The sequence below is a fragment of the Sorex araneus genome, chromosome 1 (genome assembly GCF_027595985.1).
Source record: "Sorex araneus isolate mSorAra2 chromosome 1, mSorAra2.pri, whole genome shotgun sequence".
In the NCBI taxonomy this organism is placed as follows: domain Eukaryota; kingdom Metazoa; phylum Chordata; class Mammalia; order Eulipotyphla; family Soricidae; genus Sorex; species Sorex araneus.
This window is the reverse complement of record NC_073302.1, coordinates 300486882-300510599: the sequence shown is the minus strand read 5'-3', so window position 1 is coordinate 300510599 and position 23718 is coordinate 300486882. Positions and strand designations below refer to the sequence as shown.

Genomic DNA, 23718 nt, shown 5'->3' with positions numbered 1-23718 from the left:
CCAGTGGGTATCACCTAAAAATCAAATTAAAACTCAGAAACTGAACCGGGTAGGGGGGGCAGCTGCGCAGAGGCGGGGCGGGCGGGAGGCGCTTCCGCAGTGGGGCCGAGGGAGGGGCCTGCCTTGTTTCCTGCACGGCTTTGGGCTAGGGAGCACAGCTGGGCCCACGTCAACCTGAATTTCAAGGCCACACAGCAGCTCCCCGGCTGAAAGCAGAGGCGGGGGCAGTGTGGGGGTCTCAGCAGGGCCTGCACCCGGGGCGCAGCGGGGAGCGCGGTCCCGGGGTCTCTGGAGACCACGGTCTGCCCCTCCTGGAGAGGGAAGCAGATCCCATGGCAGGAGGAGGTCGCCCTCCGCCGCCAGCGCGCCCGCCGGCCACCCCTCACCTGCGCAGGTGGGTGCGCCAGGAGCCCGCTCCCGGGCCGTGTTGAGAGATCCATGGAAATCTGGAGAATGGAAGCGTCTGGAATGTTACAGACACGGAATGACACAGCGAGAGCAGTAGGAACGGGCGCAGCTGGGGTCCTGCTGGAGGCGGGCCCGGAGGCGCAGAACCTGCCAGCGTCTGTCAGCGGGGGCCGCGCTGCCAGGAGACCGGGCTGGGTCCGGAGAAGGGCCAGCCCCGTCCTGCCCCGGGGAGCTCCCCGAGCTGGCAGGGGCACCGGGGGCAGTGCCCGGGCCAGTGCAGGAAGCCTGGGGCTGTCTCCGTGGCTGTGAGGACTCGGGGCCCTGCCAGCACCCCCCGGAAAGAGCGAGCGAGTGTCCTCCCTTGGGCGTCCTGAGCCCGGCCCCCGCCTGGGGCCACCCCGCATCCTGGTAGGGAGCAACACAACAGGCTGTGTCCAGGGGAGCTGGAGGGGCCCGTGAATGGATGCCCCGTCCTGTCCAGCAGAATGAGGCTGCCTGCCCGCCCCCCACCTGCCCTCCCGCCCACCCACCTCTTCTCAGGCTCACTCTGAAGATGCCGGGAAGAGTGAGGGAGGGATGCAGGGGCCTGACCTGAGCTCCTCTCCCCCCCCTGCTCCTGTCCAGCAGGGGGAGGGGGAGCAGGAGCCGGCCCTTCTCCCCAGGACAGAGCAACCGTCACAGCCCAGCCTGAGTTCGTTCCACTGACCAGTCCACCCCAGGTCAGCACCGAGACCCTGATCCTCACTGAGGGGCCTGACTCGGACACGTCGGCTCCTGGGCACAGAGGAACAGCACAGGGACAAGCCCCTCCCCACCCCCAGGCCACCTCCAGCCTCCACCCGAATCTCTCCTCCCCCAGCTGCCTCACAGCCATGAGCCCTGCAGACGGGGGGTGGGGGGGACGCGCCCACCTTGACAGGTGCAGATGCCCAGCTAGGAGAGCACTGACCCTGGAGAGGCTGGAGGTGGGCACAGGGCACTTTCTTCCCCCCCCCGCCCCCGCCAGGGAGCAGCGGGCCAGTGGGCAGGGTGCCCATGGGGGACGCGGCTCCGTCCTCAATCCGGGGAGGCAGCAGGCTTTGCCTTTCCCGAGACCTGTTTGTCTTCTTGCGTTTCCAGGCACCCAACACAGCCCCTCCACAGGGATCCAGGGTGCCAATGCTCTTGTTTTGTTTTGTTCTTCGTGGGGGCCTGGTGTTACTCGGGGCTGCTCCTGGCTCTGTGCTCGGGAGCAGCCCCTGAGAGGGAGAGAGGTCGGCGGCCTTACGTGGTGCGAGGTCAGAGACCGAGTTGGGTCAGTACCGTGCAAGGTAAGTGCACTGCCCACAGCGCCCTCTGTCCAGCCCGGGAGCCGATTATTAAGGGGACACTGGGACCCGCTGGTGTCACCCCTTTCCTACACCTTCTCCAGTGTTGACAGAGGCCTGCGTGGGCACAGGGCGAGCCCAGGGCCTCTCCCAGGCCACAAGGTTTAATATCAACCATCTAAGCCGATTTCGTAATCCCGTTTCCTTTGTCACAGGGCATGTGACATGACCGGAGCCCATCCGAGGCTTCCCAGGAAAGTCTTTTCACTTTGTTTCCTCCAGCAGAAGGATGGTGGGTCAGGCAGGCCTGAGCTCTTCCTGCTTTTGCCTTGTGATGGTTGGTGCCATGGCAGCCACCATGTGACCAGGAGAAGAAAACCTCAAGAATGTGAGGATCTCCAGGGGGGCACATCCTTGAGTTCCACCCCCTGCCTCTGGACTTCTGTTCAAGAGGACGACAACGCCCTTTCCTCAGAACCACTTGTAGCTGGGAATCCCGTGTCTTGTGGCCAAGGACAGTGGCCAACAGACAGCCAACCACAGAGGGGCCAGCAGGGCCCAGGGCAGCAGCCACTGGACGTTAAAGGAGACAGACTTGCATGTCCTCGTCCAGAATAACCGGCTGCCATGGGCCAGGGCTGGCACACGGACTGGGGCCCCACTGACACGTCATGGGTGAGGAAATTGAGGTTTGGGCAACTTCTGAGAGTAAGACTCAGGGCCGCCTCAAACCGACATCAAAATCACCGTGATTATCTTCATGTTATAGGCAGGTGGCTAGGGCTGGTGGGGAGAGTCAGCCAGTAACTGCTGCACGAGAGTCTGTGCCCTTCTCACTGTGTCCGAGGCACATGTGAAGCCACTCACCCGAGCCTCGCTCGGAACCGTCAGAGACGCCAGCTCCCAACTCAGGTGGGGCCCAGTCCTGCGCCTCGGCGTCACCGTGACCCGCATGGACCTCCCAGGTTCCCACCCTGTGACCCCAGAGGCCCAGGGGCTTGAGAGCTGGCTTTGCATGCCGGAGGCCTGGGCTCAGCTCCAGTACCCCGAGGCCTCGTGAGCAATGCCAGGAGTGTCCCCTCAGCACCGCTGGGTGTGAACCCAAAGACAAACAAAAGGACCCAAATCAGAGTCCAGAGCGATAGCACAGCGGATGGCACGTTTTCCTAGCACGAGGCTGGCCGGCCCGGGTTCCATCCTCAGCACTGCCTCGGGCTCCCCCAAACACTGCCAGGACTGATTCCTGAGCACAGAGCCAGGAGTCAGACCTGAGCACTGCCAGGTGTGCCCCCTCCCATAAAAAGGATCCCTCCATCAGAAAACAGCCCATTCTTTATAAAATAAATAAATAAATAGAAAATTAAAAAGATGATGCAGACCCCAGACCCCAACTGTAAACCTCGGAGCTCGAGTCTGGTCCCTGAGTCCAGACCGGAAGCCCAGCCTGGCCACTGCCAACCAAGAGACTCATATTCCCTGCAGCTGGGCCACAGTGGGGACAATGGGGACTGAGACCCCAGGAGGTCCCAGGAATGAGTTTGGGGATGGACGAGGCTTCTTGTGATGTCATGGAGGGCGGACCCCAGGGCTCCCCCGCCCCCGCCCTCCACATGCCGATGTTGAGCATGACGTCGGGCGCTGCTCACACGGAGCCCCCCCACCCCGGCCCCTGCAAGGGCCCCCTGGTCTGTCTCCACCTGGGCCCAGCTCCACCACACCCAGGCCTGCCCCAAGAGCTCGCATAGGAACTGGGGTGGGGGGGGGTTCCCTGAAACACCCCTGAGGGGGTTGTCCACTGGGTCGCCAAGACCCGTGGTGGGACCGACCGTGACTCGGCCCAGCACGGGGAGGCCCAGCCCAGCTCCGCCTGCCAGCCAGGCGCTTGCTCAAGATGCTCTGTTGACAGACTGATTTAGGGCCTAATTTATACGACATACTTATCCGATGACATCGGCTCCTGGAGGCACTTCAGAGGAAAATCACCAAGACGATGAAGGGATTGGAAAATCGCTCTGTGGGGAAGGTTCAGGCACCGGGTTATTGACTTGAGCAGAGCAGCTGCCGGGAGCCGCCAGCCGGGCCCCAGGGGGGGAGGGAAGGGGCTTCCTCTGGGCTCCCCCAGAACTCCCCAGCTTTCCCATGACCCAAGGCCAAGGACACCCCAACTCTCCAGGGGGGCTTTCCTTTATCTCTCTACACCAGCACACCTTCCAGTGTGCAACCATGCTTGCACACACAGGCATGCACACAAGGACACACGTGTGCATGGACACACATATGTACACATGCCCACATGCGTGCATGCACAATCACCCTGGCACATGTCCACATCCACAAGTGCACACATACATCTAAGGGTGCCTGTGTGCCCACACATGAACACACGCGTGCACATGAGCCGGTGATATTGCGCCAAAGGGCTGAGAACCACGGCCCTGCCCCCTCCCACCAGCCAGACCCCAGACCCAGGGTCAGTGTCTGGCGATGCCGTGTGTAAGCAGGGACCACGGCTGCCATGAGCAGGGAAGGTCTCGCCATCGGTCTGTGCTGTCCCACTCAGGGGAAGCTTCGTGCTGTCCCCAATGGTCATGGCCACGAGGCCTCTGTGGTGATTCCTCCCAGGAAACCGCCTTGGTGGGTACAGCTGGGCAGGAGCCGCAGAGCCCAGAACACAGGCCGCAGCCGTGTCACACTGGACTGACCGAGGCCCTGCGCGTTCCCCCCCACCACCCCATGTCCACTGCCTGCCCCAGCCCACATCCACCTCCCTGGGCCAGATGGATAGGAAGGCAGAGGCTTCTCGCCACGTGCCCGAGCTGCCAGCGCTGTGGCTGAGCCTGACCCACCACCCCTGAGGCCCACGGGCACCAGGCTGGCCGTGCCAGCACTGCCCAGTTGCCCAGTGACCACCCAGAGCCAGGAGCTCTGCTGAAAGGAAGCTGGACCCAGGCACACACACCTCAGTCTCACCTGTCCTGGGACCCCCGGGCCAGGTCTGGACCCCTCCAGCCACCGCCGACATTCAGGGGCGGGCCTCTGGGGCCCCGGACACCCCTCAGGGTGCCCCACCCTGCCTGAGTACACACTGGGCTGGCCTGCCATGAGCACTGTTCGGGGGAAGCAGGTCTAGAGGGTTACACGGCTTGTCTCAGGGCTTGCGCTCCAAGATTGTTCATTACAGACCCTGCAGGGGCCCGAGACTGAAACAGGAGTACTGGGGGGTAGGGGGCGCCCATATTTATGATGCAAGAGGTGTGCTGGGGCCTGTGAATGATGGGGTTCACTTCAGGAGGCTTCTGCCTCCCGTACAAGTCCCCACCCACCCCATTTTCACACAAGCCGCCTGGACTCGGCCTCCTCCTGGAATGTTCATCCCTTCCAGAAGCTTCCAGAAGCATCCAGAGCATCGTCACAGACCAAAGACCCATCGCACCAGCAACCTGCCGGCACAGCCCCCCTCGGCTGGCTCAGTGCCATCAGCCGCTACATTCCACAGCTCAGGGCCCTCGGGCACAGGGATGGGAGCCCCTTACCGGTGTGCCAGGCTGATGGTGGCACCAGGAGACACGGGGCCTCTCCAGGGGGAGGTGGGACAGGATGGCTTCCAGGTCCTTATGGGGAGCAGAGGGGACAGAGCACCTCCGTGGGGGGCTGACACAAGGGAGGAGGACCCGGGACCACACCCATAAGCATGACGGGAACGGGGCCTCCCTTGTCACTGTATCCAGGATGCCCGGGGTCACGGGGTTCAACAGCCGAAACTTCGTGGTCTAAGAAGGGAGCTGGGCCGGAGATGGCAGGAGACGCAGAGACAGTGGCCAGTGGGGGTCACTGGCCAGGAGACAGCAGGGACAGTGGCCAAGATGGTCAGGAGACGCAGGGCGTGGTACTTGCCTGGCCTGCCCGAGTTCAGTTCCCAGCAGCACCCATGGGCGCGGCCTCCCCCAGGGTCCCTGGCACCACAGCCCTGGCTCTTTGCGTGGAACTGAAAGCCCAGTGGGCCATACATCGCCAGGGGGGACCCAGGTCTCCCAGACCCCACCTGGGACGACCCCCAAACAATAGCAAATACGAAGGAAGCTGGGTCTGAAGCCCACCTTAAGGCTGGTGGCTCCCCCCACCACACACCGGCTGTCCCCCGGCTCCCAGTGGCCCTGCTGGAGGTGTCTGGGCACCTCGGAGAAGGTGCCGGTGAGTTCTACAGGGACAGAGGCACACACGACACGCTCTCTGAAGGGACTAGAGAGAGTGCAAGGTCAAGGCGGGTGCTGTAGTCTCTAATCCAAACTAGGCTGACCCCCAGCATCCCAGAGGGTCCCTGAGCCCCACCAGGAATGACTCCTGAGCAGAAAGCCAGGACTAAGGCCTGAGCACTACTGGGTGTGGCAAAAAAGAAAAAGAGGGGAGTGGAGGTAGGGGAGGGGAGGGAAGGGAAGGGAGGAGAGGTAGAGCAGGGGAGGGGAGGGAGAATAGGAGGGAAGGGAAGGTGAAGGAAGAGGAGGGGAGGGAAGGGAAGGGGAACGGAGGGGGAGGGGAGGGAGGAGGAGGGAAGGAAAGAAGGAGAGGAGAGGAGGAGGAAGGTAAGGGTGGGAAGGGATGAGGAGAGGAGGAAGGGGGAGGACAGGGAGGAGGTAAAGGAAAGGGAGGGGACGGAAGGGGAGAGGAAGAAGGGGAGGACAGGGAGGAGAGGAAGGGAAAGGAGGGGGAAAGGGAAGGGAGAGGGAGGGAAGGGGAGAGGAGGGATGGGAGGACAGGGAGGAGGAGGGAAGGGGAGGGGAGGACAAGGAGGGGGAGGAAAGGGAAGGGGCTGGAAGAGGAAGAAGGGGAGGGGAGGGAAGAGGGATGGGAGGGGGGGTGGGGCCGGGAAGGAGAGAGAAGGAAAGGGAAAGGAAGGGAATCTGTGACTGCATGTTTGACTGACTGGTCTCCAGGGCCCAGGGCAGCACAGGGGGTGGGCCAGCAGGGGCCAGAGCAGGCCCAGGTCGGGGGCGCAGGGCTGCTGAGCAGGCAGCAGGGGGTGAAGTGGGAAAGAGTAAGAGTCTCACTGAAGAGATGGCACCCGCTCCCTGCCCCACACGGCGAGGGTTGGGGAAAGGGGGCAGAGACCTTGGCAGGTCCCTGTAGAGGGGCAGATGGGCCCGGGACACGGGGACACTTGGGTAGTCGCACGGAGGGGCAGTCCTGGCCTCATGCCCAGACTCACTGATGCCACCTCGGCTTCTGCCCCTCAGAGCACCCTGCTCTATCCCAGGCATCTGCCCTCACCCCCAGGCCCCAACCCACCCCTCTCCCCCTCCCCCTTTCCCAAGGACTGTCCACTCCTCCCTCCCATCCCCCGCCCCCTCCCCCTCCCCCTTCCCCAAGGACTGTCCACTCCTCCCTCCCATCCCCCATCTCGGCTGGAGCATCTTCGCTGGACCAATGCTCGCTCATCTGTCCCGGCCTCCACAATGCCCAGTCCGGCGGGCACCATGCCCTGTGAGGGGGCAGTGCCAGGGCCGCCGAGCCTGCTGGAAAGTGACGCAGGACGGGACGGGCAGAGGAAGGGGTTCGGGGAGGAGCGTGGCCGGGAAACAGCCGGGCCATGACGTGGACCGCGCTGGCCACGCAGCTTCTGAGAAGAGCCTCTGGACAGAGCAGGAAAGGGAGCAGCCGGGAGGAAAGGGCCGTCGGAGCCACACGGAGGCTTCCGGGCCAGCTGGGCACCTCGCGCCAGTAGCGGCACCCCGACTCCACACACACAACCGTCTTTGAGGGCAGGCGAGGGTGATGCGGGCAGCAGTCGGGCCTCACCAGGTCAGCTGACCCCATGCCCAGCAGGCCTAGGGTGGTCCCAGGGGCCCATCCCCTGGGCCTCCCCCACCCCCGCCCCGCCCTGGAAGTCTCCGACGACGACGACTGACGGTCACTTTCTCGCTGGCCGGGACAGGACGCAGGGCGTGTGGCTCGCTGGGTGACAGGGCGATATCCTGAAGCTAGCGCCTCCCCTTCCTGGCTCTGGCAAAACGCTCACTCCCATGAAGCACAGTCCCGGCCCGGCCCGTCCATGGCCTCATGTGACCCAGCAGGAGCTTCCAGGAGCCAGAGCACTGCATGCAGAACCCGGAGCTCGAAACCCAAGTAAACAGCAGCAGCTCCCGCCAGCTGGGCCCTGGGGGGCTGCTTCTCTCACAGCCCCCAAAGTGCAGAGCTCATGGTCAGTGTCCAGTGTAGCAGGCCGTGGCTCTCGATAGGAATTCTGCCTGGGATTCTGGCTCTCATGCTTGCAATGAGGCTGCAGGTGCTCTGCAATCGCCTCTGCACTCCCAGCCAGAAGAGAGAAGGGGACAAACAGCCCGTGGTCTTTCCAAAGCCCAGAGATCCTCTCCGGAAAGACGTCCCGGACCACTCAGCCCTGCACGGGAGGCCGGGAAGGTTTGAGACTGAGTGCGCGGGAAAGTGCCACTCCCAGCAAGACCAGGCAGAATCAGGGTCGCCAAGTCCACACACAGTCTCTGCCAGGGTCTCCCCTCACTCAGACACCCTCCAGGGCTGAGAGGCAGCTCAGGGCAGAACACAGCCTTGTCCTGTGTGAGGTGTGAGGTCGGGCCCCCAACGCCCCAAACAAGATAAAACAATAAAATGAAAGCACCCCTCCCAGCCACAGACTCAGAGGATGGGATGCTCTCCTCTGTTCCCCAAAGCCCTAAAAACTAAAGACCCTGGGCTCCCCCCTGTCTAGGCAACAAATAGCCCAAAGGAAGAAAAGTCTCACAAAGTCTCACATCAGGAGCAGGGGATGATGGGAATTCCCCGCTCCAAGGACCCCAGGAGGACACACAACCTTCTAGAACCATTGCTCTCCTCCTGCTCATGGGGCAGGAGGGATTTAAAGGCTCCCAGGCACTTCCTGTTCCTCGGCCCCACCCTCGGGAACCATCCTGGGAGCCCCCTTGGGTCTAGCTGGGATTCACACTCAGTGCTCACACTCTGTTTCTGGTAGATTCCACTTAACCACAGAGAACCAAAGAGTCAAGGAGAGGTGACCTTCGGGGCTGTTGGCCTTTTCTTTATCAGCCATGTCATCCCTTGATCCTTAAACCTAAGTTTATTTCATCCTTAGCTCCGACTAGAAGTTTCTGTCCTCATCCTCACAGCCTTAGCTGAGCCCTCGTGGCCACCTGAAGCCACCACGTCCAGAGAGAAGGTTCAAAGGACAGCGGCATCGGGCTGGGGCTGGGAGGGGCCTTTCCACCCTGCAGAGTTGGTCTCCTTTGTTCATAGCTGCCTGATTCTCAGAGCCCAAAGGTGAAAGCGCCCGAGCTGAGCTCACAGACCACACAGGGCCTCTCCATGCCGTGGAATATTACTCAGCCTAAGAAAGGAAGGTCCGGGCCAGAGAGATAGTGCAGTGGGTAGGGCATTTGCCTTGCATATAACCAGTCTGGGTTCAAGGCCCAGGTTCAATACTCTGGGCAAGGGGCAGAGAAGGGTGCCCTGAGGATGGGAGGAGGGTGGGGCTGGGGTGGAGGAACCTGGGGGCAGGTGATCGCAGGAAGGTGTGAGCAGGAGGGAGAGGGACAGGGCTGAGCACCAGGGGACAGCACAGAGGAAGGAGCTGGCCAGGGAGCATGATGTCACAAAGCCCGCAGGCCCAGCTCAGGCTCGGGGCCTCTGGTCAGTGCTGTCCAGTTCTTCGGGACTCACCGTTGGGGCCATGGCACTCCTGACACCCCAGGGTGTGAAAGAAATCTTTCAACTTGAGGTGAAGACACTGTGCAGACTGCACCTCCAGGCTGGGGAGACAGATAGTTTCCAGGGGACCACCATGAGGCCTGATATACATGTGTGTGCATGCGTGAGACCCTGTGTCTGTCCACATGTGACCAGATTTATGGATTGGTGTGCACGTGTGTAAGACCCTATGCATGTGTGCATGTGAGCCCCACATCCGTGCACATGTATGCACTTGCAGCTTTATGTGGGTGTTGTGTGCACATATGTGCATGCATGTGAGACCCAGTATGTGTGCATGTGTGGCTATATCAGTGGATCTGTGCACATATGTGTGCACATGTGTGTGAGAACAGAAAAGTCCATGTGGCTCTGTGTGTGGCCGTGTGTCTGCATGTTTGGAGAGGGCAAGGGAGCAGGGGCGGGTGGGCTGGAGGAGGGAGAAACTGTGGCGTGATGAGGGTCCGACTTGCCTTCTAGAACTGGGTCACCAGTGGGGTGTCGGGGACAGACCAGCTTGAAACCCAGAGTCACCGAGCAAAGGCCAGGCCTCCCCTCCCCCTCCCAAACAGTGCAGGGAAGGACAAGGGTCCCGCACACAGGAGCACACACCAAGACCCTTTGTGCCTCTTCTTAGCCCTCCCCACAGTCTCCTCTTCCCACACCTGCTGTGCATCTGGGAGAACCTTCTGGAAGTTCCAGATGCTTCTCCAGCAAAATGGTCCTTGTCTGTAGTTAAGTCAAAATGGGGCAGAGCTCAGGTTCTGCAGGAGGAGGCGGGTTCAACCCTGGGCACGACACGGTCCCCTAAGCACCACTGAGCACTGCTAGGAGTGGCCCCCAGCACTACACACACATACACACACACACACACAGCCCCCCAGTGCCCCCAAGCAGGGCATGTCCCTTTCTGCTCCCACACGGAGTCCCCAGGTAGTCGGCGTCTCTGGGCAGCTCAGCGCTGAGAAGGAAGCCCACTTCCCACTCCCATTTAGGGGGACGGGCAGGGGTCGCCCTCCTTGCAGGATCTGTTGAAGCTGTGTGGGACTGGTGAGCCTCAAGGGAGGTAGGTGCCGACTCCAGCGGGGAGTAGGGGAGTGAGCCAAGCTCGCCGACCCGGCCCCGTGCCCTGTGCCCAGTCACTCCCCAGTGGCCGGTGAGGGCTTTCTCCAGGGAGCTGGCCCGACCCTTGGCCTCAGCATTCCCCCCACCCCTGCAGAAGCCGGAAGGGCGGGAGCACCTGCGCAGGCTGCTGCAGTGGGAGGCGCCCCGCGAGCAGGAGGAGGCACGCGCGGACATCCTGCTTGACCTCCTCTACGACAGCATCATCTTCGCCGTGGGCAAGGGCTTCCCGTGGACGCAGGTGCCCATGGTCGTCAGGTTCACTGAAGAGCTGCTCAGGGAAACCAGAGGTACGGGGTGCCGGGGCGCAGGCGGCTGGCGCTGGCCTCCATGCCAGCTCGGGGGTGGGGGCAGAGGGAACAGCGAGAGCCAGGGGTGCGGGTGAATGCCTCCCGCAGCCTGACCCACGTTCCATCCCTGGCACTGCAATGGGTCTCCAGAACCTGCCAGGACCCTGCCCTGAGCACGGCCAGGTGTAACCCCAAAAAACAAAATAACAACAACAAAGTCAGAGGGGTCCCTCCCAGGCACCCCGGGCTGAGGGCAGTGTCCTATCAGGGTTCGTCCATGCGTGCGAGGACATGGGGGAGTCGGGCTGAGCTTCGGGAGGGAGGTCTCTGCGGGTCCCAGCTCTCCCCGAAACCACAGCCCCGGCGTCCCCTCCACAGCACGAGGACAAGTGTCCACATCCCCCTCCCGGGGCCGAGTGCAGAGGCACTCGAGTGGCCATAGGCAGAGTAACCCGAGTGGCCACCTCAGGGCCCCGGGAGGGCGAGTCTTGGCCAACTCGGCTGTTTGTACTTTCAAGGGCTGAAGCAAAGGCAAGGGGTTCCCTTGGCAGGGAAAGGGCCTGGCGGGCACAGCCCTGGGCCTCGGCGACCAATGGAGAGGACACCCTGAGAACCAAGGGGCCCGGGAAGATCAGGCAGGTGCCTGCCTAAATCCGTGAGTGTGTCCCAGATGGACGGGACAGGAAACATCCCCTGAGGGACACGGTTCCTTCCTGTCAGCGCCAAGCACAGAAACCCTGGATGCAGGTGTGGACATGGCTCATGGAGAGATGCTGGGGCACGGACACGCGTCGGACCCCATCTGTCCCCCAAGGGTGTCACAGGGGAGCCCCGGGTGGAGACTGGGGGCGAGCTAGTGGTCACGAGGGGATGGGCCAGAGAAGGAGTCGTCAGGGCCTCGACGCCCTTCTGCCTGTGCAGTGCCCGACCTTGCCTCTGCTCAGGGGGAACTGCACCACAGCCTGTCACGTGTGTCCACCGAGCAGAGCGTGTCTTAGCCCCTCTGCCCGCCCCTTCCACGCTCTTTAGATTCTGCGTTGAGGCTGCCCGGTCTCTTTGGCTTCTCTTGCTGAGCACAGAACGCCCACAGCCATGCACATGTCCACAGGGCAGGCACCCTGGCCACTGTCTTCCACTCACCCATCAGTGGAGAAAGAGCTGCTCCCCGCAGGCTGCAACGCAGGGGTGTGAGAGTGCCCCGGTCGTGAGGTCACTTCCTGTAGACACAGACCCTGAGCGGGGCCACTGGATGCGGCTCTGGGGCTGGTTTTCATTTCGGAAGAGCCCGCCACACTTTCCCAGGCGGCTGGCATCATCGCCAACAGGAAAGGAGCACCTCCTGCCCGCTTCCTGCCCTCTGCCAACTGCCCTCTCTCCCGCAGCCTCTGGGCAGGCACGTCCGTGAGAATAGGGAAGCTCAGCCGCGTCACACACCAGCTGACCGTGCCCCTACTGCCCCCTGCCCGTCTGCTCATTGGGCCAGGTGGGGTTTGCCACTGGGCTTCTCTAACGCTCTGGATGCCAGCCTCGAACCAAGCACACGGCCTGCAAGTAACTCCTCCCATCTCACTCGTGGCCTTTTCATGCCTGTAGGCTCGTCCGCCACGCAGAGGGTCTTCGCCAATGCCGTCCCACCTGCTGGTGGGTCGTGGCCCTCATACCTGGGGCGCTTCCTCTTTGCTCCCCTGTGCAGCGGCAGCAGTCACCGTGTTTCCTCCCGGGCTCTTCCTTCTAGGGCCGTTAGAGAGTCACAGCAAAGTCACGCAGAAGCTGTGGCGACGCACCCTCCTGTGTGGTCGTGTCCCTAAGGCCCTCTCGGTGCTCCAGGTGCCCTCGCCCATCCTGTTGGCATGCTTGCCTTTCCAGGAGTCATCGGCTGGACCCCCAAACACGGTTCTCGCCCCAGAGTGCTCGCCTGGGTCCCCCGTCTTCCCGCTGCGTGGTTGCCAGTGCCTGAGCCCGCGCACTGCCTGATAACGAGCATGAAAGCGGCACCGACCTTCCCTGTAGGTTTTTGCGAAGACACGCGTGTGTAGCTCCAGAGCATCCTGCTGTGATGGGGAGGGACCACGGGCTCCCACGGGCAGTGCACAGGGCTGGTCAGAGGCTTGCTGCCACCACTCGCCACCCTGGCCCACAGGGGCCGAGCGCCCGACTGCCCTACCGTGACGGCCACGTGGGAACTCACTGCTGGGAAGGGGGCTGAGTGGTAAGTGTGTGTGTATGTGGGTGTGCATGTGTATGTGTATGTGCATGTGTGTATATATGTGCATGTGTGTGAGTGTGTGAGTATAAGTGTGCATGTGTGTGAGTATGTGTGCGCTTGTGTGTGAGTATGTGTGTGCTTATGTGTGAGTGTGTATGCATGTGTGTGCATGTGTGTGAATGTGTGTGCATGTGTATGTGTGTGTGCATGTGCATGAGTGTGTGAGAATATGTATGCACGTGTGACTACGTTTATGTATGTGTGTGAGGGTGTGTATGTGTATGTGAGCTTGTGTGTGTATGAGTATGTGCATATGTGTGTGAGTTGTGTATGTATGTGAGTGCAAGTGTGTTGAGTATGTGAGTGAATGCATGTATGGGTATATGGGTGAATGTAAATATCTATGAATATATGAGAGTATGTATGTGAGTGTTTGAGTGTGTGTGTGTCTGACTACGTGTGTGTGTGACAGCGTGTGTGTTTTCATTTTCTTTTCTCTGAAAGTACAGAAACTTGCCATTTGCCTCCTCACCATCATGACATCCTCTGCAGTATCCATTGAGTTCTGTACCCATTTTCCAGTTTCTTCACTTTGCTTTTTGATTTTTGGATCACACCCAGACTTACTTGAGGCTTTATACTCAGAGATCACCCCTGGTGGGCTTGAGGGACCGTATGGGGTCCTGGGGATGAAAGTGTGCTCGCTTGCTTGCACAGCAAGTGCCCGCCCCACTGTACAATCTCCCTGACCTGGTATTGTCTCTGTGTTTCATGTGTGCTATGGATAACAGCCCTTTAATAGATTCTACACTTTCCTCACCCCCACCTCCCCAACAGGAATGACCTTTCTTGTGGCCTTTCTCTGGCTATTGTGACAAAAAACAGCACTCAGATCCAAACAACACAATTCATGGCTTGATCAGTGAGACTATCTGGGATTTTATCATCTCCCCTTTCCTGATGGTGATGCTCCTCTTTCTACAACCTACTAGCACCTTTAAGATGGATACTCATGAGATGAAGGTTATCTGGATTCACCGTGAGCCAACAGGCCACTGTCACACAACATTACCCCATTCTGCCTGGGAATGCATCCCAGTCATCCCAACAAATCCGCCCTGTCTGCCAATTGGGCTGGCAGTTCAATGCCAGGGCCGAAGGATGCAGCCTACCAGGCCTGCCATGTGGGGGTCGCTGAGGCCAGGGAGGCAGTGCCAGCGATACTGAGGCCAGGGCGGCAGTGCCTGTGATGCTGAGGAGGGTGGCGGTGGGGAACGTGGTGCTAGGGATCAAACCGGGATGAGTCACAAGCCAGGCGTGCGCCCTAACCACTCTACAGTCTTTCTGGCACATTTCAATCACAGTTCTGGGCTGCCCAGCTTCCAAGATCCTTCTCACCTCGCCATCATCTCAAACCTAACAGCTGGTCCAGACATCAAGTAGGAGTGTAAAGGTGGCCCCTGTGAGTGTAAGTCAAAGTCAACATGCTGAAAACAGAAGCCACTGCAGGGAAGTCCAGAGTGCCACAGAACTCAAAGCCAAGTGCAGTCTCTTCCAGGCAAGGGGCCATATGGATGGATGGTGGAGGGATAATAATGGTGGATGGATGATGGATGATGGAGGATGGATAGACGGATGGACGGATGGATGGATGGATGGATGGATGGATGGATGGATGGATAGATTGATGGATGGGTAGGTGGATGGATGGTGGATGGATGATAGTGGATGGATGATGATGGATTCTGGGTGGATGGATGGTGGATGATGGATAATGAATGGATGAATGATAGATGGATGATGGGTAGCTGGATAATGGTGGATGGATGAAGATGGATGATAGGTGGATGGATGGATGGATGAATGGATGGTGGGTAGATGGATGATGGATGGTGGATGATGGGTGGATGATAGATGGATTATGGATGTTAGATGAATGCTGGGTGGATGGGTAGGTGGATGGATGATGGATGGTGGATGGATGGGTGGATGGATGGATGAATGGAAGGATAAACAAGTGGATGGTTGAATACACAGATAAATTAATGGATAGATGAATGACTGGATGGATGGATGAGTGGAGGAACAGACAAATGAAAGGACAAACAAATGGATAAACAATGGGTGGATGGGTGAATAAACAAAGGAATAGATGTTGGACATACATGAATCAATGAATAGATGGATGAGTAGATGAATGAATGAATAGATGAATGATTGAATGGGGGCATGGATTAATTAATAGATGAATATAGAAATAAATGAATGATTGAATTAAAAATATTATTAATAGATGCCAGCCTCTGGAAGGTCCTGGGCAGCCCCTGTCCACTGTGCCAAGTTAAGAGAGGTGTCCTACTGAACACGGGGAAGTCTGAGAGCAGGAAGCAGGCAGTTTTCAGACCACTCCCAAGGGCTCTGGGAGACCAGAGGGAGCAGCGCAGGGCACTGGGCAGTGGGGGGGGGCCGAGTCTCTTCTGGGTCAGGGAACTACAGGGATTGAGGTGTCCCAGAGACCTTGGCCCCGTCTCTGACTGACCTCAGGCTTGAGGGTGTGAGGGTAGGGGTGTCGCAGGGCTCCCTCACCTCCAGCAACCCCAGTTTTGTGACCTTCAAGCCTGGCCCCCACACCCTGGGGCTGGGGTGACTATCCCTGGAGCCGCATGGAGGCCAGGGACACTGTGGGGTGTGTCCCAGTGCTGGTTCCACTCCTGCTTCTCCAGGAAATATCACCGTGGCAGCCACCCCACTTGATCCCCCCACACCCACCCCCAGCTAAGTGGAAAGCGAGGTCTCGCCCAGCCTAAGCCTGACACCCCTCTCCATGGACCGACATCCTGGATAGGGGCAGCCTCTTTACAGGTGGATGGTGGAAGTTTCCAGAATCGCTGTCTGGGAGGTCTTGGGAGAGTGTTTCTGGGGGAAATGGTTGTTGTGGGTGTTGAGATGCTTCCCAAGCACAGGGGTCAGCTCGGCTGCTACCCCCAACCCCAGCGCTAGGCAGCTCCTCCCAGATGCGCTGCCGTCTTCCCGTCCACCTAACTTGGGGTCCCTTGTGCCCTCCTGGACACCCTTTCCTCCTACAGAAATATGGGACCACAGTGGGGAGGGGAAGGTGCTTGTCTGCGTGCAGCCAGCCCTGAATTCTCCCCCAGCACCAAATATGGTTCCTTGAGCCCTGAGCACCTTCGGGTGCTACCCCACACCCTTCTCTCCCCCGCCCCCGCAAAAAAAAAGACGGCATGAGGAAATCCCCACGCGGTCTCATCTGCTTCACCCTCTGCGTTTCCGTGACATCTCTGTCTGGGTCAGGCAGCTGCACCAGCAGCCCGTGGGAGCCGAGGGCGGAGTTCGAGGTCGCAAGTCACCTCCCTGCACCCACACCTCCTTCATCACCTCCTCCAAGACTCTCACCTGGTCGAGTCCCAGTGTGAGGCCCGGGAGTTTCAGGGCTCCCCACGTGCAGGGGCTTCAGGGCTTGTGCCAGAATGTGAGGGAGGGCCCTGGAGAGACCCTCCCTCCCCGGCAGGCCGGGAATCAGGCCAGAGACCCAGACACACCGCCCCGGCGAGCACCCTGCCAGCCTCAGAGTCTCGCCCCTCTCGGGAAGGAGTGAGCCCTGGAGATCTGAGCTCACTGGGCCCAGATGCCAGCCGCGTCCTGCTCCGCGCCCATGCCCGTCTGAGGGCAGGGCCTACGCATGTCCCCCTCACCGTGCTCCCCCAAGGCTCTGCCCTGGGCATCTGGAGGCTGAGAGGCTGGAAGCCCAGAGCGCCCGAGGCAGCTGGAGCGCAGGGAGAGGCCGTCTCTGGCGGGCGGTCCCTGGGCACAGGTGCCTAACTGGGTCACGGCACTTACTCACAGCCCACACCTGGGATCCCAGCCATGGCGGGCAACGGCCCCGGGGCACGGGTGCGTTCTGGCCGACCTGCCAGCTGGTGTGTCTGAGCCTTGTCCCACCTCCAGTGGGCAGCGGGCGCACCAGGAGCCTCGGAGACTCCATCGATGGGCACGAGAGCAGGGCAGGAGGGAGTGGACTTTCCTGGGGCAGAGTGAGCATCACTTCTCGTTTGCACCCCTGGGAGGACAAGGACCAGGCTGGAGGCCCCAGAGCATCCCGAATGTGGTTGAGGGCACTGTCTACTCTGTGGAAAATACCCCACTCCCAGAAGGACCCAAGAGGCCAGCCGTGTAAACTCTGTCACCATCGCCACAGATTGTTCCAGAGCCACTTTCCTCATGCTGCAAGACTGAGCCCCCCTGCTGCCCTGGGACCCCCTCTCAAAGCACCTCCCTCCACCAGCCTCCAGGCCTCATGTCAGGGAATGGAGGTGCAAGCGCACCCTCCTGGCAGCCATAATGTGCTCAGTGGAGATCTCCCCACTCCATGATTTAATGGTCACAAAAATTGTGGGCAGTGGGTTGATGCCACCACTGAACTCCACCCTGAAGCCACAGAGGTCCAGAGAGGGGCCAAAGGCAGCGTCAGCATTGAACTGGGGTCCAGGCCCCCAGGAAGTCCCTCCTGCCAGAGCTCTGAGTGTCTAGTGTTGGTGGAGGGTCTGCGAGGTAGGCGGGTGGGAGGACACCGGTCCAAACCCCTGCCCCGCCCTGTCCTGGTGCCCTGGGGCGTGGACAGTAAAGGCATTAGCAACTCTCTACGACCCTAGGGTTCCCCTTCAGCAGGGCCCTTGATTTGTCTTTAGACAGAGACCCCAGCAGATAGGAGAAGGGGCAATCCATACCCCCATCATCTGAGCCAGCCGGGACGCTCCGGGTGAACCTCAGCATTCCCAAAGCAGGGACATGTCCCAGCCACGCCAGCCCCCTCGGCCTTGTCGAAGGTTCCTGGTAGCTGACTCCAGCCCAGCGTGCAGGTGAGGGCAGACTCCGGAGGACCCGCTTGCTACGGGGCAGCCTTTCTCTCCACACAACGCTGAACTGACCTGGCCAGTCCACAGCAGCCTTAGCTCACACACAGCTTCCCGCTGGGCTGCTCCCACCCCCGTCCCTTCCCGCTGGGCTGTCCACGTCCCTTCCCGCTGGGCTATCCCCTCATCCCTTCCCATTGAAAATTGAGCTGGAAAGGCCCCCCCCAAAGGTGCGGAGCTCATTGGTCCCTCCGACTCAGCTTCACCCCCACACGTTTCATGGGCTACAGGCGCCAGCCTTGGACTGGGGGCCTGGCCCGCAGACGCTCCGAAAGCCTGAGTGCCCCCGTGTCCCTGAGACAGACACTGCTCCACAGCCCCCAGGGGCTGGCGATGTAGGTCATGAACACCCAGTGCGGCGGGCAGCAAGGTATTGTGGGCGACCCAGAGCATCCACCTTTCAGGAGCTTTCTGGAAAGATCCCTGGAGGCTGGCCAACCAGGCTGTTCTTGGAGGTTTCTGCTTCTGAGGAACTGGTGACCGGGGGCGGAGATGCGGAGGCGCCAAGCATGGCTGGGCCTCTGGGAGTGACCTTCCTTGACCTCTGGTCTTTGTAACCAGGACCCGTCAGCCCGCAACACACCCCAGTCTGGGACCAGACCTCACCCATCGCCACGAGGCCAAGGGACCCGTGGAAAGACCAGGAGGGGCCAGACTGCGTCCCTCCAGCCTCTGGGGTCAGGCCATGTCCTGCGGAGACCCAGGAACATTCCAGAAGCGCTCCCAGTAGCTCCCCAGAAGCTTGACCAGGTTTATCCCCTGGTGTCAAACCGGTTTGTCAGGGGTCCCCTTGGCACCCACCCAGTTGGAGCTACCTGGATTTGGGGGACTGCTGGTGCCAGCTCCCCCGGGCCAGCCCGGTGCCTTTCCACCCCGATTCTGGAAGGCCAGGTCTGGGTGCTGCCCCTCCCCCATGCTCCAGGCAGTGCAGGTGCTGGCCTAGGGGCCTAAGGGCCTGGGGCAGCTTGAGGAAATTCCCAGAAACAACACAAATGAGGTCATTCCCTTGCACGGGGGCCGGAGCAAGTGGGAGACTGTCCCCTGCCCGAGTCATCCTTCTCCCTTCAGCGAGAGGCCGAGAAAGGGGGTTCTGGGGACCAGACCCCAAAGTCTGGCCTACAGGGTCCCTGTGAGTGACAGCCCCCAGGAGCACTTGCAGAGCTCAGGTGGGCGTCCGGTCTGGGCCCCACATCCCAATTCAGTCCTGGCTCTGTGTGGGGCCACCTGGCACATGGACAGCCCGAGTCCCGGCTCCGTGATCTGCCAGCTCTGGGAACCCCCATCCTCAATCCACACAGTTGCCCCACCCTCCACCCCCAGCCTGGAGTCCAGCCTCCATGGTCAGTAACTGACCCCTGGTCTCCACACCTAGGGAGGCTGCCTCACACCCCCACACACACCTCCCAGACCAACCACCTCACCCAAAGCCCCTCCAGACCAACCCACACGGCAACACCCAGGGGGCGATGCTCCCCCAAGGGAGAAAGCATGCAAAGTCACAGGTGCAGGCTGGAGCGGCTGTACAGTGGGAAGGGCATTCCCCTTGCACGTGGCTGACCCGGGTTCGATCTCCAGCATCCCAGATGGTCCCCTGAGCACCGTCAGGCATCATTCCTGAGTGCAGAGCCAGGAGGAGCCCCTGAGCATCGCCGGGTGTGGTCCCCAAATTTTAAAAAATCATGGGTGTCACTGCAGGGGGACTGGGGAGTTGTCGAAGACCAGTCAGGGGTCCTCAGACTTGAGCCCTGCTGGAAGCTTGGGCGTCTGGGACAGAGCACCACCCCGCGCTGCTCGCTGGCAAGCCCGGTCACTGGCCCCCAGGCACATCACCGCCAAGTTCTGAGACCGGTAGATGCGACTATTTCTGGGCATAGCACTGCGGCGGGGAAACCACGCGCGTACATGTTCCGCCTCCACGGCACAGGGTGCAGACGGGGCTCCAGCGGGACCCTGAGCTCCAGCTCTGAGCCCAGTGCTCACAGCTGCTCCTCCACCCACCCTCTCTTAGGCTGCATCTCCCCTCTGCAGCCGGCCACAGCCCCCTGCTCCCACCCGCCCTTCTCTGGGCCAATGGCAGCGAATCCTGCCTCGTTCCCATCCCGCTGTGCGCTTGTCCTCTACCTCTGCCCTCGCTCTGGCTCATCTGAAAGGCCCGCCTCTGCCTCAGAGACCTGGCACCCAGCAGGCTCCCTGCCCTCGGCCAAGCACGCCCCCTCTCAGCTCTGCTCCTGACCCGTGACAGCCACAGCTGCTGTGGGCCTCATCTGGGAGCACTTGAAGCCTTAACCCAGCAAGGCTGGTACTGAGCAGGGAATCCATAAACACCCGGGGACAGAGGGGCATATTGATCCTGAGTGGACAGACGGGTGGAAGGATGGTGGATGGGTGGATGAAAGGAATAATGGTGGATAGAGAAAGATGGAGGAAGGAAGGCAGGAAGGCAAGATGGAAGGAAGGAAGGAAGGAAGGAAGGAAGGAAGGAAAGAAGGAAGGAAGGAAGGAAGGAAGGAAGGAAGGAAGGAAGGAAGGAAGGAAGGAAGGGAGGGAGGAAGAGAGGGAGGGAGGGAAGAAGGAAGGAAGGAAGGAAGGAAGGAAGGAAGGAAGGAAGGAAGGAAGGAAGGAAGGAAGGAAAGAAGGAAGGAAGGAAGGAAGGAAGGAAGGAAGGAAGGAAGGAAGGAAGGAAGGAAGGAAGGAAGGAAGGAAGGAAGGGAGGAAGAGAGGGAGGGAGGGAGGGAGGGAAGAAGGAAGGAAGGAAGGAAGGGAGGGAGGGAGGGAAGAAGGAAGGAAGGAAGGAAGGAAGGAAGGAAGGAAGGAAGGAAGGAAGGAAGGAAGGAAGGAAGGAAGGAAGGAAGGGAGGGAGGGAGGGAGGGAGGAAGGGAGGGAGGAAGGAAGGAAGGATGGACCCTTCCCAAAGGATCTGAATCTGAAAAGGCTCCGGGGTTCAGAGCGATAGTACAGCGGGGAGGGTGTTTGCCTTGCAAACAGCCAACCCAGGTTCCATTCACAGCATCCCATATGGTCCCCTGAGCACCACCAGGAATCATTCCTGAGTGCAGAGCTGCAGAGCCAGGAGTAACCCCTGAGCATCATCGGGTGTGACCCAAAGATCCAAAAACAAAACAAAACAAAACAACCTTTCCTTCCAATTAGAATTAAAAGACAAAATTCACGTAATGCCGGTGACAGAACAAGCAAGACGGGATAAACTTAAGCGATGGCAGCGACTATGCTTCTGAGCTGCTGTGGAGAGGAAGGCTTGAGGCGTTCACCAGCTCTGAAAGGGGGGCAGAGTGGTGGTAGACAGGCCTGGGTCCGTGCCCAACTCCATCAGCCCTGGGGCCTGCTCTGCTCTGGTCCTGTTCGCCCCCCAGCTGGTCCCCTTGTGCCCACAGGCCACCCCATCACCGAGGCTCTGACGCTTCTGGGGAAGAAGCTCCAGGACTACCAAGGCCAGTTCGGCACGAGCCACCTGCTGGCCCTGTGCGATTACGCCCACAACACTTACATCCGCCACTACAATCTCTACCAGTACGTCCTGAGCCAGGCCCAGGATGTGAACCTGAGCGTGGAGCAGGTGGAGGTGTGCGCGCCGCCCCAGCCCCTGGCCCTGGCGCAGGGCACCGAGCTAGCCATGTGGCAGCACGAGCAGCGCCTGGCCGAGCTGGCGCTAGCCGAGCTGCAGAAGCGGGCAGACGTGCTGGTGCAGCAGGAGATGCTGAAGCTGGAGAAGGAGCAGCTGCTGCGGAAGATCTTCTCCGGGGAACTGGCGCAGCACCCGGGCCAGCGGCTCTGCTCAGAGGTGGGCTCTCCCCTCGTGCCAGCCCTTCCCTGACCGGAGCCCGGGTGGGCTTGTGCCAGAACTCGTGGCTGGATGCCCTCAGACTCTACCTACACCTTCCGGGAAGCCCCCACATAGGCAGCACTCCTGTCCCCCTGGGAAGTGGACCCTCACCCACGGTCATCAAGTTGGACTTAGCATCTGGACTGAAGCCAGCAGGCTGAACCCCAAGTCCGTGTTTCTTTCCCTGAGACCCTGGCTGGTGATGGGTCCCAGAAAAGGGGCAGGAGGGTGCCTGGAAGCGTCCAGTGTCCCATCCTGCGGAGCGCAGAGGAGAGGAGGGAGGAAGCCAGGTTTGGGGACGGTGGTGGACATGATGATGAGGTGGGCAGACGATGACTCACGGCTGGAGCAGAAATGAGTCAGAGACGGGCCCAGAAGGCCAGTGCCTGAGCCTGAAAGGCAGAAGGCAACACCACAGAGCACTGCCAGGTACCCTGAGGGACACCCCCAGGACACACCATGAGCAGCCCCTGCGCACCCCCATAGCCCTCCCACACTCCCTCCCCAGGCCCCATTACTGCGATCAGTGCCTCTGGGGGGGGCGGGCTACTGCATGCTCCTGGGGAGTGCCCCGGGGGATCTGAGCTGAGGGCAGGTGATAGAGTCAAGCATGCCGCCACCTCTGGGACAATGACCCCTGACACACACACCCCTCCCCCCACCACGTAGATTTTAAGGAGCTCATCGTCAGATGAGTAAAGCCAGAGCATATCTGGGACAAACGTCAGACTTGGTGTGGCACTTTCAGGCTGACTGATGAGCTCTCTAAGGAGGGCCCGGAGGTAACACAGCAGGAGGGCGCTGGCCTGGCATGCACCTGCCCGGGCTTGATCCCCGGCATCCCACACTGGCTGGTGACGGGTCCCAAAAAAGGGACAGGAGGGCGCCCAGGCCTGGAAGCGCCCCTTGCTGTTGGGGATCAGTGTCCTGTTGTGTGGAGTGCAGAGACCACCGAGAACTGCCAGGAGCAATCTCTGAGTGTAGAGTCAGGAGCAACTCCTGAGCATTGCTAGTGTGGTCCAATGCCCACCCCTCCACCACCACAGAAAAAAAGAACATCAAGACGAGCAAGTCCCTCCAGCTGTTTGGCGCTGGCTTGAGGACCGGGAGGGGCAGAGGTCCGAGGACGAGGTCAGGGCTCTGGTGGCCGTGGAGAGAGCACAGCCACAGGACAGAGTTTCCAGCCTTCTGCGGCTCATTTGTGGGCACCCGGGCACTGGATCAGCAATTTCCTGTGCCCTCCAATACGGCTGCCCTGGGGAAGCCTAGAGGCATGAGTGCCCGAAAATGGGGGTGGAAAAATCTCCAAATGGAACCTGCGTTGGCCAGAAAGTGGGTCAGCAGCAGCTGGTTTAAGGCCCAGAAGTAGATTAGTTATAAATGCTGCACCCCAATAGTCAATGTCCAGCGGGGGAGAAGGACGGAAGCAGTTTCTGGAACCCCAAAGTGGCAGGAAAGGGTCCAGGGGGCGAGGAGGGAGGCCGGGGCAGTCCTCTGGGGAGGAAGGGCTCAACTGTACAGCGTTCCAGGGGGCCCAAGCCCCATCATAGACTGGGGGCCAGAGCGGGGGGCGGGGCGGGTTGATAGAGAACGGGACTGTCTGTCTGCTCATCGCCCTCACCTTCCGCCTCGGCTCAGCGCCCCCCTCTCCCCACTCCAGGACCTCAAGACCCTGGTCAGCGAGGCCATTCACGTGCAGGTAGAGCATCTGAAGCAGCTTCTGGAGCAGGAGATCCAGGTCACCTTCGAGATCCTGGACCTGAGGCTGCAGAAGAAAATCCTGAGTCTCAACGAGCCCGTGCCCAGCCTGCTCCTAATCCCCAGCCAGCACAGCCCCGACCTGCCTCTGAAGCTGAGCAGAGCCCCAAAGCGGGGCAAGCAGAACAAAGGCAAGAAGTAG

At 60.6% G+C, this 23718-nt stretch overlaps 1 protein-coding gene across 1 annotated transcript; it reads left to right on the top strand.

Moving 5' to 3' along the window:
• The first annotated feature begins 9411 nt into the window (after positions 1-9411).
• On the top strand, positions 9412-23718 carry C1H8orf74 (chromosome 1 C8orf74 homolog). The gene is made up of 4 exons (XM_004614751.2): positions 9412-9459; positions 10648-10840; positions 21370-21776; positions 23479-23718. Exons 1-4 carry the CDS (start codon positions 9412-9414, stop codon positions 23716-23718), a joined length of 888 nt encoding a protein of 295 aa, XP_004614808.1.

Coding starts and splice junctions, on each gene's coding strand:
- C1H8orf74 (XM_004614751.2), top strand. CDS start 9,412: ATGGCACTCCTGACACCCCAGGGTGTGAAAGAAATCTTTCAACTTGAG. Junction 9,460..10,647: donor AAGAAATCTTTCAACTTGAG/GTGAAGACACTG, acceptor CCACCCCTGCAG/AAGCCGGAAGGGCGGGAGCA. Junction 10,841..21,369: donor GCTGCTCAGGGAAACCAGAG/GTACGGGGTGCC, acceptor TTGTGCCCACAG/GCCACCCCATCACCGAGGCT.